An 18125-nucleotide genomic window follows, 5' to 3' on the forward strand; every position below is an offset into this window, starting at 1 on the left:
TCTCTCTGGAAAGTTCAGCTGAAGGAGGACGGTTACATCCTGTCCTTCCAGCCTTTGTTTTCAAAGGATACCAGTAGTACAGATGTAAAGCCTCTGCAACACTTGATAAATAGCCCTGTCCACATACACTAGTAGTAGAAATGTGGGAATTAGCCCTGCCCACTGGTGACATCATGGGAAATACCCCACACACAAGTATTACAAATAGAAATGTGAGAATTAGCCCTGCCCATCATGGGAATTTCCCAAAACGCAAAATTGAAAACGCTTTAAATTTTTTTCTTCTATCTACAAAAACATCTGCGATAAAGAAATATTTGGTTCCTGCCCTGAAGCAGATAATGAAAGACAATAAGATCAAAGGTGTATCGCTTATGAACAAACCAGAGATCTTGAAACTTTTATTGAAAGAGGCTTCTTCCTGCTGAGGCTCCCACAACACCACAAAACCCAAAGTACGAGCACCTTAAAAAGAAATATTCGCTTCCTGCCCTGACGGGGATAATGAAATCTCAATGATTTGACAAAGAATCTTAATCAGTGCAAAGAATCAGCAAAGATGTAATCAGGCAAGAGTTTATCTGTACAATTACATAGATTCTAATGAAAGGTTAAGTGAAACCTAACTGCCTCCAAAGTCTGCATTCTATTCAAAACTGAATGACACAGAAATAAGCAACGAAGACTATGCTCACGCGAAGGAGGTATGGGACGAATTCGGATGCAAAAGACTTCACGATTATCACAAGAGTGGCATGTTATTGGCCGATGTGTTTGAGAACTTTAGAGACAATAGTATGAAACACTGCAAGCTAGATCCCACGTGGTACTATATGTCACCAGGACTTGCCTGGGATGCGGCACTGAAGCTTATTTATTTATTTATTTTATGGGACTTATATGCCGCCCTATCTCCCAGAGGACTCAGGGCGGCTAACAGCAATAAAAAACAACAGTACAAAAGTTAAGAAAAAATTAAATAACAGCCCCAAATATTAATTACACAGTTAAAAATTAAAACTTTTAAAAACCCATCACCAATCCAGGTCAGCCTGATGGAAAAAGAAAGTTTTGAGGTCGCGGCGAAAGGACCGGAGGTCCGGGGCCATCCGAAGCTCAAGGGCGAGTTGATTCCAAAGGGCTGGTGCTCCCACAGAGAAGGCCCTCCCCCTGGGGGTTGCCAGCCGACACTGGCCGACGGCACCCTGAGGAGGCCCTCTCTGTGTGAGCGCACTGGGCGATGGGAAGTCGTCCCCGGCAGCAGACGGTCCTGCAGATATCCCGGGCCTAAGCCATGTAGGGCTTTAAAGGTAAGTACCAGCACCTTAAATATTGCCCGGAAGACAACTGGTAGCCAATGCAGCTCACGCAGGAGGCGTGTAATATGGGAGTATCGGGATGCTCCCATCACTACCCGCGCGGCCGCATTCTGCACCAGCTGGAGCCTCCGGGTGGTCTTCAAGGGCAGCCCCATGTAGAGAGCATTGCAGTAATCTATCCGAGAGGTGACGAGTGCATGAGTGACCATACGTAGGGCATCTTGGTCCAGATAGGGGCGCAACTGGCGCACCAGGCAAACGTGGGCGAATGCCCCCCTGTCCACGACTCCAATATGATCTTCAAAACTGAGTCGTGAATCCAGGAGGACGCCTAAATTGCGCGCCCTATCAACGGGAGGCAACACCTCTCCCCCCATAACCAAAGATGGAACCTCTTGGACAAGTCGAGATGCTGGTACGTAAAGCCACTCAGTCTTGGCCGGGTTGAGCTGGAGCCTGTTCTTCCCCATCCAAATCCGTACCGCTTCCAGGCAACGGGACATCACATCGAGGGCATCACTGGGTTGGTTCGGGGTGGAGATAAAGAGCTGGGTATCATCAGCATATTGATGATACCTCACCCCGAAACCACGGATGATCTCACCCAGCGGCTTCATATAGATGTTGAACAGGAGGGGCGAGAGTACCGACCCCTGAGGCACCCCACAACTAAGGGGCCTAGGGGCTGACCTCTGCCCTCCTGTCAACACCGTCTGCGAACGACCCGAGAGGTAGGAGGAGAACCACCGTAAAACAGTGCCTCCCACTCCCAACCCCGCAAGACGTTGCAGCAAGATACCATGGTCGATGGTATCAAAAGCCGCTGAGAGATCTAAAAGGACCAGGACAGAGGAATAACCCCTGTCTCGGGCCCGCCAGAGATCATCCACCAGTGCGACCAATGCCGTCTCCGTGCAGTACCCGGGCCTGAAACCCGATTGGTATGGATCCAGATACTCAGTTTCCTCCAGGACCAAAGGGAGCTGCCGTGCCACCACGCTCTCAACAACCTTCGCAAGAAAGCGAAGGTTGGAGACAGGACGAAAGTTGTTTAGGATAGCTGGATCCAAGGCATGTTTCTTTTTTTTTATTGAAAAGTTTTACGGTACATTTTTAAATACAAAACCCCTCCCCTCCCCCTCCCCTCTCCCCAAACCTCCCCAACACTCCCCTCCCCTCCCCCCCTCCCTGACTTCCCAGAGCTAAATACAGGGTATAAAAATACAAACAAACATAATCTAAAATATGCAAACAACAATAAAATATTCAATTCTATCGCACTTTAACTCTTAATAAAATAACTACAAGCTAGTTATACATCATATAAATCCACTACTTATTCAAATGCTAAGTGAAACTTTTTAGTCCCATATTTATTCTGGATATAATCAATCCATCTTCTCCACTCCACAATATATCTCTGTTGCGATTGGTCTTTCAGATACGCTGAAATCTTTGCCATTTCCGCCAAATTGGAAACTTTTAAAGTCCATTCTTCTATAGTTGGCAGTTCTTCCTTCTTCCAATATTGCGCTACTAAAAGTCTCGCTGCCGTAATTAAATTCAACATCAGCTTTGTGTCCACAACGGTAGTATCTGTGATAATGCCCAATAAAAACAATTGCGGACAAAACTTTATCCTTTTCTTGAATATTTTTTGCATATTCCACCAAATTTTAATCCAAAATGCTTTAACCCTTTTACAAGTCCACCATATATGAAAATACGTTGCATACCCAAATACGTTGCATAGCCACACCTCCAACATTTGGGCTGGCAGTTCGGATACATGCTTGCTAATTTTTTAGGATCTAAATGCCATCTATAAAACATTTTATAAAAATTCTCTCTTAAATTTTGGGCCTGTGCAAATTTTACATTTCTCACCCAAATCTTTTCCCAAGTATCCATTGTGATAACTTCTTGAAAATTCTGAGCCCATTTTATCATACAGTCTTTGACAAGTTCCGTCTCTGAATCAATTTCTATCAATGCAAGATATATCCTTTTTATATGAGCTTGACCTTGATCTCTAATTTGCTTTACCAAATTTTCATCAGTCATCAAAAAACCAGTTTTCTGGTCCTCTTTCCACCTAGCCTGTAATTGCCCATACTGAAACCAAGTTTGTACTATCTTTTCTTCTTTTAAAATGTTATATGACTTTAATTGCCATACATTCCTTTCCAAACTTAAAATTTCCTTATATGTAGTCACATCATGTTTGAATCCCACACTTATATTTTCTATTGCGTGTTTAGGTATTGCCCAAATAGGTATCTTATAGTTTAACTTGTGTCTGTACTTTTTCCAAACTCGCAACAGAGCAAACCTTAAAATATGTATCTTAAACACATTATCCACCTTCTTATCATACAATAAATATGCATGCCATCCAAATAACAAATCATGTCCCTCAAGATTTAATAATCTCGCTTGTGTTAAATTAAACCAGTCACTTATCGCTGACAAAGCAGCAGCTTCATAATATAATTTAAAATTAGGCATTTTAAGACCACCTCTTTCACGCGTATCCTGCATAATCTTAAATTTAACTCGTGGCTTTTTCCCTGCCCAAACAAATTTATTAATTTCTTTTTGCCATTCCTCCAAATTTAAATCCTTTTTACGTATAGGTATCATTTGAAATAAAAATAAAAATTTTGGCAAAACATTCATTTTCACTGCTGCAATTCTTCCCAATAAGGATAATTGTAATTTTTTCCAACTATCTAATTTTTTTGTACTTTTCCCCATAACTTTTCATAATTATTTTTATATAACTTCACATTTGAGGGTGACAAATATATCCCCAAATATTTAACCCTTTTAACTATTTCAAATCCTGTTAGCTCTTCTAAAACAGCCTTTTGTAACACTGCCATGTTTTTAGACAACATTTTAGTTTTTTGTATATTGATCTTAAATCCAGAAACTTTCCCATATTGCATTATTATCTCCATCAATTCTACAACTTAATAATCAGGCTGAGTCACTGTAACAACCAGATCATCTGCGAACGCCCTCAATCTATAATCCTGGTCTCTAATTTGAATTCCCTTAATTTTATCCGAGTCACGTATTTTAATCAGTAATATTTCCAATGTTAAGACAAATAATAGAGGTGACAATGGGCACCCCTGCCTTGTGCCTTTTTCAATATTACATACTTCAGTCAGACTGTTATTGACTATGCGGGCTGTTTGCTTTTGATATATTGCCCTGATTGGTTATAGAAATTTATCCCCAAATTCCATTTTCTCTAATACCTTCATCAGAAATTGCCAATCCAATTGATCAAAGGCTTTTTCAGCATCCAAGAAGATCAACGCTGCAGGGATCTGATTATTTCTTTCCAAAAATTCCAACAAATTACTATGTGTCTCACATTGTTCTTCATTTGTCTACCACTTATAAACCCAGTTTGATCACCATGAATTACATGTTGTATTACCCTCATCAATCTGTTAGCTAAAACTTTGGCAAATATCTTGTAGTCCGTATTCAAAAGTGATATTGGCCTATAATTTTTTGCTTGGGTGACATCCTGATCTTCCTTCGGAATCAAGGAAATAAAAGCAGTCTTCCAAGACGGAGGTACCCCTCCTCCCATTTGAATTGTCTGGAACAATTCCCTTAAAGGCTTCACCATCTCTAACTGTAAATTTTTATAATACACAGCAGTCAATCCATCCGTACCCGGTGCTTTGCCCACTTTCAGTTGCTTGATTGCTAAAAAAAATTCTTCATCAGTTATTAATTGATTCATCCCTTCCTTTTGATCTTGCGTAAGAACAGGAATATTAGCTCTTGCCAAGTAATTATCTATATCTGCATCTCTAATCTTATCTCTGGCATACAACGTAGAATAAAAATCAACAAAAATCTTTTTGATAAGACTCTACTGGTACACTACCTTACCCTTATGTTCTATTCTATCTATATTAGAAACCCTTTGCTTCTTCCTTAACAAATAAGCTAGCCATCTACCTGGTTTATTAGCATTACAAAAAATATTATGTCTAGCATACCGTAAATTAGTTGCCACTTGATCTGCCATTAACTTATCAAACTGAACCCTTAATAAAGTAATTACCTCTTTAATCTTCCCATCAGATGGATTCAAAATTAAGGCCTTTTCTTTTTCCTTAATTTCATCCTCTAATTGTTTCCTCCTAGATTCCAAGTTACATCTATATTTATTGTTCAAATATATTAGTACACCTCTCATATAAGCTTTACTTGCATCCCAAACCATCTCAATAGAAGTACCTTTGTGCATATTAATTTTAAAAAATTCCTTCATCTGTTTTTTACACTCATCCACATTTTCCTGATATCTAAACAAGTTTTCTATTAAACGCGAGGACCGTCTATCCCTATTATCTTTTTCTATCTCTAACCATAATGGACTATGATCAGACATAGTTCTTGGACAAATCTTAATCTTCTTAATCCTAGAAAAAAAGTCATTAGTGATTAATATAAAGTCAATCCTGGAGAAAGATTGATGCCTGTTGGAGAAAAAAGTATAGTCCTTTTCTTGCAGATTTCTTTCTCTCCAAATGTCTCGCAATTCCTTCATCTCAAAAAAAGATTTAGGCAGTCTAGCATGACTTGGGGTGCTTTTAAAAAAAAAAACCTTGTCCATTTGTACATCCAAAACACCGTTCCAGTCTCCGATCAAAATACAAGATTTATAATCCCACTGAATAATCTTGCTGTGTAGTAAACTGTAAAAATCTCCTTGTTGTTGATTAGGAGCATATAGTCCAAACAAAAGCGTTTTCTTGCCTTCTATTAACAGTTCAATTATAACATATCTTTCTTGTTTATCTGCTTCAATTAAAGCCGCTGTCAGAGTATTCTTAACATAAATAACCACTCCATTTTTCTTATCAGTTGCAGAAGCAATAAACTGTGTGCCCAACCTTGAGTTTATCAAATACTTTTGATCCGTGGCTCTAATATGTGTTTCTTGTAGACAAATAACATCATTCTTAAATTGTTTTAAATATTGAAATACTTTCTTTCTCTTCTGTGGTGAATTTAAACCATTAACATTCCAGGTTAGAAACTTTGTCGCCATCTTTCGCGACCTGAAGCTTTTGGAGCGCTTCTTCCAAAATCACCTGCACTCTCTTAGGTCGCGCTCCTCCCACTGCTTCACTGTAAGTAGGTTTTGGAGGTGCCATCATAACTCTCTGCTGTTCTTGTTCTTGCTCTTGTCTCATTCGTCTAGCAGCAGCACGTGTCATTCTCTGGTCTCTAACCTCCTCCGATGATACTGAAATTTGATCCACTCCTATAATTTTCTGGAATTCTCCATTTTTCATCTGCGTAACTCCTTCGGCACCTTGTAGATTCTCGCTTTGTGGTTGACACACTCCCTCACCATTCTTCTTTTTAGATTCCAAAAGTGTTATGGGGACTGCTTTTAAAACATTAGTATAAAAATCACGTGCCTGTAACACTGTAAGAAGACGATGTCTCGTGCCTGCATACATCACCACCATGCCCACTGGTATCTCCCATCTGAACTGAATATCCCGTCTTCTTAATTCCTGTGCCAGAAAAGCAAATTCCTTCCTTCTTAAGATTCTTGGAGGAATCTCTTTTAAAATTAAAACTTCTTGTTCAGCAATTGCAAATTTATTATTATAGAAAGCTTGAATAACCTCATTTCTAATTGCTCTCTTTGTAAAGTAAACCACCACATCTCTGGGTAATTTCCTTTGTCTTGCAATCCACGAATTAACACGAAATATTTTGTCTATATCCACCATAATTTCTTCTGCTAGTCGCTCCAAAACACCTTCCAAAGCCTCAGACTATTTTTTTCAAATTTTCCTTAGAATCCTCTTTTAAACCTCTAATTCTCACAGCGAACTCCATCTCCCTGTACTGTACCAAGGTCAAATCGTCGTCATTCCTATCCACCACATTTTCAGTCTCTGTCATTTTTGCATCTAATCTGATATTATTTTGGCTGAGATCTTCCACTCTCTCGTCCAGGCGCTCTATACATACAGCCATGCCTTGAAATGCAAGTAAAATGTCTGCCCTCATTTCTGTAACCTTCTCCTCCATAAGTTCAGCTAATTGTTGAGATTGCTTTTTCAAAGCCTCTTGCAAAACATCCTGCAGATCTTTCACTGTAAAAGTTGGTACAGGTGCAGGTGCAGGGGGAGGGGGCATTAAAGCTTGTAGCGAAGATTGCTGCACCGGGGAAGCCCCCGCGCTTCTAGGAACTTTAGAAGATTTGGCAGCCATTTTCACCCACTATTGCCTGTTGCGCACTTTCACTTTTATCAAACTCCGCAAAGTCCACCGAGTTAAAGATCATAAACTTTCTTTCACCTGATTCTCCTGTACCGCTCTGCCTGCATCCAAGTTATCTGAAGTTAACTCTTGCTGGCAGGGATGGTTGCTACACCCTGCTCTGCTCCAAAGCCCTGGAGCAGAGGCGTCCCGAGGTCCGGAGCAAACTCAGGCTTCGGGGGGGGGCTCGATCCTTCAGCCACCAGAGTTTCAACTCTGGCGGCCCGGGAGAGCTCTACCCCTGCCTGGGCGCTCACCCCCTCCTCTTCTCCCGAGGAGCGGGCTTCTGAGCCGTCAAAACAGCTGATCGGCGCTGTTTTCGGCGTCTCCACGGAGACGACGGGGCTGACAGCTAGAATGGCTGCCGGCGGCGGAGCCTTGCCACCCGGAAGTCAATCCAAGGCAGGTTTCTTGAGGAGGGGCCTCACCACCGCCTCCTTCAAGGCGGCAGGGAAGCACCCCTCACTCAAGGAAGCATTTATAACTGACAGGAGCCAGCCTCGTGTAACCTCCCGGGCCGCATAAACCAGCCAGGAGGGACACGGGTCCAACAAACACGTGGCGGCACTTAATTTCCCCATGATCCTGTCCACTTCATCCGGAGTCACAGGATCAAACTCTTCCCAGATATTATCGGCCAAACCCATCGTTTCCCCTTCGTCAGACACTGCCCAGTCGGAGTCCAAGCCAGCCGAATCTGAGCGATTTTATCCACCAGATACTCACTAAACTCCTCGGCCCGTCCCTGCAAGGGGTCCTCTCCCGTCCCTTGATTTAAAAGGGAACGGGTCACTCTAAATTGGGCGGCCGGGCAGTTATCTGCGGATGCAATGAGAGTGGCGAAGTAAGCACGCTTCGCCACCTCCATTGCCGCAAGATAAGATCTAGAAATGGATTTTAACTGTGTTCGGTCAGACTCAGACCAACTGGACCTCCAAATGCTCTCTAGTCCCCTTCTCCGGCGCTTCATCTCCCGCAGGTCCGCGGAGAACCAAGGAGCGAGCCGGGATCTGCGCCGGGTCAGAGGCCGCAAAGGCACAACACGGTCGAGAGCCTCGGAAGCCGCCCGTTGCCAGGCATCAACTAAGGTCTCGACCGGGCTGTGGGATAGGGAGGAAGGAATCAGTCCAAGCGCCGTCTGGAACCTATCTGGGTCCATCACGTGCCTGGGGCGGAACCACCTGGTCGGTTCCACGTCCCAGCAGCGTGGAGTGGCATGATGGAGGCCCAGCCGTAGGAGATAATGGTCTGTCCAAGAAAGGGGTTGAGATGGAGTAACCCCACCCAGACCATTAAGCCACTGCCCAGAGATGAAAATAAGGTCGGGCGTGTTTCCCCCCTCCTGAGTCGGTCCCTGAATAATCTGGGTCAGGTCCATGGCTATCATGGAAGCCATGAACTCTCGGGCCACCCCCGACGCACCACCCAGGGAAGGCAGATTAAAATCTCCCAGAACCATAAGCCTGGGAAACTCAACTGCCAACTGTGAGAGAGCGTCGAGTAGCCCGGGCAGGGCTGTTGCCACGCAGCTGGGAGAAAGGTACGTGAGCAACAGACCCAACTGACCCCCAGGACCCCACCTCAGGAGAAGGGACTCACATCTGCCAATCTGCGGGGCAGTGGTCTCCCGCGGACAAAGGGCCTCCTTAATAACAACTGCCACCCCCCCGCCCCTACCCTGAGCCCGAGACTGATGAAGCACACGGAAACCTGGTGGGCATAACTCAATCAAAGGGACCCCTTCCTCCGGGCCCAACCAGGTTTCAGTAATGCATGCCAGGTCTGCACCTTCCTCCTCAATCAAATCCCGAATGAGGGGAGCCTTATTCACCACAGACCTGGCATTCAAATAAACCAGCCTGAGCTCAGGTACCTGTCCTCCCCCACCCCCGGAAAAGCAGGATGAGGCCAGAGGGTCGGAGCGCGCCACCGCTCGAATATAGCGGGTGCGCGATCCCAAGTTTCGATATGGCCCTCTGTTCATCCGTCTGCCGCCATTCCCAATCACCGTGGGGATCAATGTCCCCACCCCATCCCCTCGGGCCCCAAGACCCTCCCCCCGCCGTGACGACCATTTACCAACCTGGATTGGGAAAGATCCAGCAAAGTCCCTCCAACTTTCTGCTGGAACTTACATCCCTCCCCCCTCCCTAACCCGTTAAAAAGTTTACATAAAAAATCCCTAAGCCTCCTCCTTGTCCCATGCCACCTCTCGGGATCCCAGGATCTGTCATTAAGGAATCGGCGGCACAAACCAGAGGGCCACACCTGGGAGAGGGGGGAATCTCTCAGGGCAAGCAACGTGCCTGCGGAATAGATCATCAATAAGATAAAAGAAATACAATAAGCTAAACGCAAGAGGAAACGGATTGGCTAAAATCAATACAACAGCCATTGATGATAAAATTACAGAGCTGGATAGTGACTCCCAAGCAAAGTCACCCTCTCACAGTGACAAGAAGATCTTCCGGCATCAGGGAATGTCACCATCCAATTCCAACAGGTCGCAGAGAGGGAGAAGAAAGGTCCAATGACTGGGAGGTAGTAATAGTCCATTTGTCGGTGGAGGCATCCATAGTTCTAATAACAGATAGATATAATCCAAATCTCTGGCTGCAGGTTCCAGGTCCGGCCAACCACAGCCGGGCCCTCCAAAAACGGCCCCGAAAGGGCCTTCACAGGGGAGGAAAAGCCCGTGGCCCCTCGGTTGGCATGTCTCCAGCCCCACGGAACTTCCACCGGAGGGGAAAGTCCACCAACTGACCATCAGATTGAGCACTCGGCCATCCCAGGCCAAGCGCCCCTCCGCCCAAATCACAAATGGCCACGCGGAGATCGTCCTGGCCGCCACAGGTCCTGGGTGTCTCACCGCCCGGATCACGCCTCGAGCGGGGCCCACAAGATGTTACTGCAGTCATCGTGGGCCGAAAAGCCTCGCCAAAGCATCCTAACTGCCGTGGGTCCCGGCGCCTCACCGACCAGTCAAAATGCCGAACGGCCTCAAAAGGCGTCGCCGCGGTCGCCGCAGGTCCCAGGCGCCCCGTCGCTCGGATCGGACCGGCCACTTTAGGCCCAGGCTCCTCGCCGCCCGACACATCTCCGGCATCCTCAAAAACGCAGCCGCCGCGGGTCAGGCCCGGCGCACCCAGACCGCCACACCAACATCTCCCGTGGCCTCGGCAAGTTGTTACGGCACCGGGAACTCCCGGTGCCCATCCGAGGCCGTGCAGCAAGCAACAGCCTCCTTAGGGCTCAGCCAGCCAGGACTCACCCTCCCGCATTCTCTAGCTCAGCCGCGGGCCGCGGCCATCTTCTCCGGAGGGGGAAAAAAAAGGTTACAGGTTAAGCTGGAGTTGTTGAGCGATTATGATATGGTGCTCATGATAAAGCAGGAAATGTGTGGTGGAGTCAGCACAATCTCAAATCAATTCACTCGTGCAAACAAGTACATGGGTGAAGTGTTTGACAGTAGTAAACATCTGGATACAAACAACCAAGAAATCAAGAAATCCATTACAACTATAAAGAGACATTCAGTCATGAACAGTAGAGAAAGATGAATGTTATTAGGTTGTATCTCCACAATGTGTACACCAAAGAGGTCAAAAAGATAGCTTTGAGCGTCGGCTTCTGGTTTTACGTAGTAGTACAGCAGCCGAGGGATCGCAGGGCTTTGCATCCTATGGCCGATTTCTGCCTGCTAGGGGATCCTAAATGGGCCTGAAGTCGCCCCAGAGAGACGACAAAGAAGGAGGGAAGTCCCGCCAATCGCAGAGAGACAGTGGTTGATCCAATCGGTCTGGGAAAAGCCCTCCAGAAACCAGCAGGAGACAAGCTAGCTTAACTCCAGAGTCTAGTCCAAGCTACAAGCAGCTGAAGCCCAAAACACTATTTTAAGCTGACTGTAAATGTGTTGGAACTGGATAAGAACAGTGATTTTCTCTCTTCAATTTGTAATTGACTTCCTGGGAAAAAACCAAGAAGCAAAAAGCCTCCAAAAGTGAGAAGGAGGGGGATCTTTGCCCCACCTTCCTACAGACGTAAGCAGCAAATTAAACTTTTTAGGGGGGACAGAAATATATTGAAATGAATTGAATATAAGATCTAAATCTGGATAAGTTTGAAATTGGTGGAATTTGTTAAGATTTCCCTTTTAAATCATAAAAAAGAAAACCAATTGTTTATTCTGAAAACTGAAAAACAAACTGGTGCTGACATCTAGTGGTGGATGAAAATATACAACAGTAGTTGCTCCAATATAGGAACTGGCAAAGCCCAGGAAAGGATAACTTGTTTTTTGTGACCTTCAGTGTCTTAATAACAGAGAACAGCTGTGCCAAAAAATAAAACATTTTGGGTTACCTACAAAGCTAGAATTATAAATGTTAGGAAAAGAAAATTGACCTTTCTGGATTACAAATGCTTATTCAACTGTGACTCTAAAGTTGTCTGCAGAGAAAGGAAAACCCTGATTTTTGGCTATCATGGGAAACCAGAGATCTACAGAAAGAATATACCAAGAAAAGAACAAACACTTTCCAGGAGGAGATATATGCTGTGTTGCAACTAATTCAAACAACAATGATCTCATACCACGAGACAATTAAAAATAACTTTGAAAATATAAATGAATACATCTCCAATTCAACTTTACAACAAAAAAACTCTCAGAAAACAAAAATAGAGAGCGAGCAGATAAAACAGACAACTTGATATAAACCAGAGGAAAGATTTAAAGATGGAACTTAACAATAGAAGTAAGTATGACTTAACTCAGGTGGAAAAAAACTTGCAGGAAATATGGGACATGGAAAAGATAATTTACGCTCTAAGACAGTGGTGGCGAACCTTTTTGGGACCAAGTGCCCAAACTGCAACCTGAAACCCACTTATGTATCGCCGAGTGACGGGGACGTGGCCACTAAGTGGGTGTGGCCACCAAGTAGGCGTGGCCACCAAGTGGGTGTGGCCACTAAGTGGGCGTGGCTACAGTAGTCATGGCAGCATGGGTGGGTGTGGCCTGGGTGGGTGTGGCCACCTCGATGTCGCTCCTGGAGAGGGATGCCTGTCAGGGCTGGGCAAGCAGGATTGGGAGAGATCCAGGTGTTCTCTGGCGGGTGGGGCAGTGAGTAGGAGGCTTGTCCTGCAGGGTGAGGTGAGGCAAGGGAGGGGGCAGGGCAGGGTTGCCATTGCCGTGGGGCAAGGTGAGTTAGGGGCTGGGGTTGCAGATAAAGGGGGGCTCCGGTGAGGAGGTGGTGGAAGAGGGCTTAAGCAAGCTTAGTAACCAGAGTGGGTATCCCCCCACCAATGTTCTTCATGGGTAACCTCAAAGCATGACAGAAGAGACCAAAACCTAATGCAACCACTCAGCAGATGGGACGGGAATACAAACCAAACACCACCACCCCCGGAAAAGCCTGAGAGGGGGAAGAGCGCTGGCAGGCGGGCACCTTGCTAAGCTGGTAGCTTTCAGGAGGGCAACTAGACCCCCTCCCAAATTCTGCCCTCTCACAAAAGCAAGATGAAAACTCCAAAAAGCGACAAGGAAAAAACAATTAAAACAGAAAAGTGTCGCGTAATGGTTTTCTTCCCCACTTCCTTCTAGCTGCAGGTTAAATATGTAAAGACCACAAAAGAAAAAACTTGGCTTTCTCTCTTTTTAATTCAGAAGGAACGGGACGATTGGGGGGGGGGGGAGATTTCAAAGGAAGGGAAAGAGAGGCTGGGGGAGCACAGCAGCAGATGGCACAAGGCTTCTGGCTATGCAGGGGGGCATTGGGGTCCATTCTTTTTAAAACAGCACGAGGCAAAAAGAAAAAATTCCCCACTCACTCCACCTCCCAAAAACACAATAACAGACCTTTTTATTGAAACAACTTTTTATTGAAAAGTAAAAGAATTAATGTGATTTTTGCTGTTGTATGGCTGCTGATAATTTATCTACCCTTGGCTCATAGTCTGTAATTTTGAGACCAACACATGCAGCACTCAGGTCATCTGTTAGTCTACTTCTGTTGTCTGATTTGATAAAATTCATAGCTGAAAACAGCTGCTCACAAGCGTAAGATGATCCAAACAAAGTAAGGAGAGCAATCCCAAGTGCTTTCATGCATTTAAAATTATCTGGCAGAGAATTCCACACTTTCAAGATTTCATTCTCAAAACTATGCTGTCCTTTGTCATCCGTTCCATCTTCTCTAGTGTTTCATGCAGGTCACAGAATTTATTTTTCCAGATAGCATGTTCTTGGAATTCCAGTAGCTCCATTTCCAGATTTCCTAAATCTAACCACTCTAAGCAGGAAAGATCAAGTTCTTCAAATTTGGCTTTATCTGGAACAGTAAGAAAACACAGGGTTGTCTCAATTTTTCGGAACTGTGAAAATCTATTACTAAAATTTACTTTTGCAGCTGCAACAATGCTAGAAAACCATTTGTAGATTTCCTGATGGCTTGTAGGATTGTCTGCAAATGTTGTACAATTTTCTAAATGAACTTGTAGAGTAGGAAAATATTTCAGCTGCCCACTTTCAAGGTCTCTTTCAAAAACCTGCAGTTTTCTCTCAAATGTTTTGATATCACCAAACATTCTGTCTGTTGTTTTCCCTGCACCTTGTAATTGCTTATTCAGCAGGCTGAAGTGGTGTGTAAAGTCTGTGAAAAACATGAGGTTGGTAAGCCAGGCCATATCAGTGAGCTGTGCATATTCTTGCTCTTTATCATGCATAAAAAGCCGAATTTCATCCAAGCAGGCAACAAATCTCTCCAGGACCTGTCCTCTGCTCAGCCACCAGACATTGTTGTACATAATTAAACAATCATACTGTGCCTGAACCTCCTCAAGTCGTACTTGAAATTGCTGACAATTCAGAGCATGAGCCATGATGTAATTAACTATTTTTGTGATGTCTTTGAGGACATTGTCAAATTGTTTGTTGCTTTCCTTGGCACAGAGAGCTTCCTGGTGAATGATGCAGTGGAACTGAATTACTTTGTGTTTTGTTTCTTGAAGAAACAACTGTATGAAACCAGATGTTGCCCCCACCATAGAAGGTGCTCCATCACTTGTAATTGAAACCAGCTTTTCTGGTCTTACATCTTGTGATAGAAAAGCTTCTTTCACAGCATTGTAGATATCTATACCTTGTTTTCTTTCAGGCAAAGACATCAGTTTCAGCAGCTCTTCTCTCATGGTGTCACCAGCAGCATAACGCAAAATTACTGCCAGCCTGGCATGGTTATTGATATCTGTGCTTTTGTCCAAGCACATGGAGTAACAGGCTGCCTGTCAGGACCCACCCCAATCCACATCTTAGGAAAGAAGAACTCTTGGAGACAGGGTTGTCCAAGCAGGAACTTTTACTAAAACATGATTGACAGTGGAAAATCTAGACAGGATCTGGAAACTGTGTTGAAGATCGATACTTTTAAAGTGTCCCAAAGTAAACCCTTCCCTCAGTCCATTTGGTCAGTCCCGGATCAATTAAGTTTCAGGTGTCCAAACTTTCCATGGGAAAAGGGATCTTCCATGCCTTTACAACCATTGCTTCCTCCCCTTCAAATTCCAATCGGAGATACAAACCAGATTCTCTTTCCCCCCCCCTTCCTTTTTTTTCTCAGTTCAAAGGTTCTTTTCCCTGGGCTTTGATGATGGCCTCCAGGCAGGCTGAATAAATAACCTTGCATCTAATGGATAGGGATGGCCAATTAACATCTTCTCTTCTCCTCCTTGGGAATGGCAGAATCCAGTAAGGGGGGAGATTTAGGGTTGTACAGATAGGGATTTAGGAATGGAATATAAATGGAATCTGACAATCTGCTCTCCTTAAAAGAAAGATAGGTCCATCTGTAGAGGAAATGAAATATAAATGTTAGCCCGGTTTGTTAGGACATTCTGTATGAAACCTCTTAAGCAACTTTGGTGCTCTAATGTGTTTATTGACCCACATTTTCTGAGGAGGGGAGGTGTTTCCAAGCTACTAGATATTGACTTGCTCCATGGTGTTTCCTGTAATCTAGGATTTCCTTCACCTCAAAGTGTTGTTCTCCTTCCACCATGATTGGAGGTGTTCAACTGTTACTGGGTTTATGATTCTTTTGATTGGAAAAGGCCCAATATATTTTGGTCCAAGTTTTTTACAGGGTTGTAGTGATTTAAGGTATTTTGTGGATAGATATACCATCTCTCCCACCCTGAATCGTTTGGGATCGACTCTTTTTTTCTCCACCTGTGTCTTGTAAGCTTGTCTAGCTTCGTCTAAAGCTTTCCTAATGATTGGCCAGATGTTTTGTAATTGAGCAATCCATTCCTTCAGTTTGGGAATTACCGTTTCGTTTGGGGTTAGTTCTGGCAGGGCGTTGAAACTTTGACTGGTAGCTACTTGAAAAGGAGTGTAACCTGTGTTAGAGTGGACTGCATTATTATATGCCACTTCTGTGAAAGGCAGTAGGTCTGTCCAATTTGTTTCCTGGAAATTAATAAAGCATCTTAAATATTGCTCAAGTACTGAGTTAGATTTTTCACATTGACCATTCCCCTGAGGATGGTGACTAGATGTCAGTCCTTGGGTGGTTCCTAAAAGAGATAAAAATTCTTTCCAAAATGCCGACGTAAATTGCACCCCCCTATCAGATATGATGCGTTGTAGTGCCCAATGCAATCTGTAAATATGCTGCACGAAACGTTTTGCTAGTGTTGTGATTCAGGGTCAGCCTGTGGGTTCGGCAGTTGGGTCGGACGACTCAGAGGAGGAGGAGGGGGGTGTTGAAGACCTTGCTGAGGGGGTTGAAGATCTTGCTGATGAGAGCCCTCAGCCAGGCCCCTCCCACTTGGTCACCATGGAGACCCAGCTGTGTGAGCCTGACAGTGTGGATGAAGATGACCCACAGCTGGCCCTGTTCAAGGACGCCCGACGCAGGAGGCAGTCAATTAGGAGTAAACAGAGGAAGGCAATGGGGCTTCTCGGAAGGAGGCAGAGAGAAGCCACGCCCTGACCTCTATATAAGGGGAATGTGTGGGGAGGGCTGGTTTGCTGAAGGCAACCGCTTGGATAGTTCATGTTTCTTAAAGCTCCTGTTTCTTGGTTTGTCTTCTTCCGTTTGTTTTTGTGGTAATAAATTTGGCAGGCGTAATTCCAGCCTCTTGCCTTCTTGTAAAAGGGGTTGTCCCTGCCTTTTCTGCAGGGCCGGTAGCAGGCTGGTACAGAACAGTTTGCCTTCAGCCTCCCACCCCTTACTAATATTATGGAGCAGCTACGTGCTGAGAATGCCTAGCTCACCCAGCAACTCACTTTGCTGGCAGCTCAGGTGGCTCAACTGCAAGCTCAGGTTCATGCTGCACCCCCACCATCACCCCCACCCAGGAGAAAATGCCAAGTTGCGATGCCGGATAAATTTACAGGCACTCCAGAACTGTTTCCTGCTTTCCTGGGACAATGCCAGCTCTTTATCAGCGTGAGTACAGCTGATTTCCCCACTGACCGGGATAAGGTGGGGTTTGTGTTAAGCCTTCTTTCGGGTGATGCAGCTCGTTGGGGCACGCCTCTGCTGGCTCAACCTAGCCCATTGTTGGACAACTTTGTGGGGTTTTGTGTTCATATGCGTCTGATGTATGAGGACCCTATAAAGACGCAGACTGCTACTCGACGCCTGAAAGCTCTGAGGCAGGGTCAACGTCCCCTACAGGGCTATATCAGCGATTTTCGGCTGCTTAGCCAGGATTCCGCCTGGAATGAGGCTGCGCTTGTGGATGCCTTCCAGGATGGATTGTCGGAGGAGATGTTGGATGAGCTGGCCTGTGTGGATATTCGATGCTCGGTTGCAGCAGCGAAGGAGTCGCCGTGCCACCCCACAGACCCCTGCTGTCCCTGTTGTGCGTGAGCCCCCAGTTCAAAGGGAGGAGCCAATGGAGCTGGGTGCCGCCAGGTCTCGACTATCGGTGACTGAAATGAACAGACGACGATCGGGGGGGTTGTGTTTTTACTGTGGGGACCCTGGGCATTTGGCTGCTTTTTGCCCAAAGAAGCGACAGCGGGCATCAGTGACCGAGTCTGCCCCGAGAAAGTCCCCTACTTTTCTGTCGGGAAACGCCCCGAGCCAGATCTAGACGGTGTGATAGATCGGGCGTCCCACAACAACACTGAGCGACGTCTTTCCGATGCTGCCTGTGGACCTCCACGGCATCTGATTTTGGAGGCACGTCTGATCTTTCCTGGCAAGCCAGAGGGGATTCCAGTCCATGCCTTAATTGACTCTGGGGCCACCACAAATTTTATGGACTCAGCATTTGTGGCCAAATGGGCTGTTCCCCAGTGCCCGGTGGATCCGCCCATGTTAGTGGAGACTATCGATGGTCGAGTGCTCCTGTCTGGGCCAATTACGGCCGCCACGCAACCATTATGTATGGCCATCAGTTCCCATGTGGAGGCCATCCAGTTCTATATCACCTCAGATTGCACTTCCCCGTGGTCTTGGGACTGGCGTGGCT

At 45.4% G+C, this 18125-nt stretch overlaps 1 protein-coding gene across 15 annotated transcripts in view; it reads left to right on the forward strand.

Moving 5' to 3' along the window:
* Positions 1-18125, forward strand: part of BOD1L1 (biorientation of chromosomes in cell division 1 like 1) — a 180129-nt gene that overhangs the window by 46895 nt on the left and 115109 nt on the right. For 3 of the 15 annotated variants that reach the window (XM_081332380.1, XM_081332383.1, XM_081332382.1), the window contains exon 1: positions 12122-12397. The exons of 8 other annotated variants lie outside the window; for them this stretch is intronic. Coding sequence is in view for 3 of the 7 variants with exons in the window: in XM_081332385.1 (XP_081188511.1) it covers positions 312-428 (117 nt within the window). In the remaining 4 variants the exon portion in view is untranslated. Of the gene's footprint in view, positions 1-311; positions 690-12085; positions 12398-14797; positions 14900-18125 lie in introns of those variants that run through there. 4 more of the 15 variants (XM_081332386.1, XM_081332389.1, XM_081332385.1 and 1 more) reach the window with 4 other exon arrangements.

Source organism: Vipera berus (genome assembly GCF_964194415.1).
Source record: "Vipera berus genome assembly, chromosome: 7".
NCBI classification, from domain to species: Eukaryota; Metazoa; Chordata; class Lepidosauria; order Squamata; family Viperidae; genus Vipera; species Vipera berus.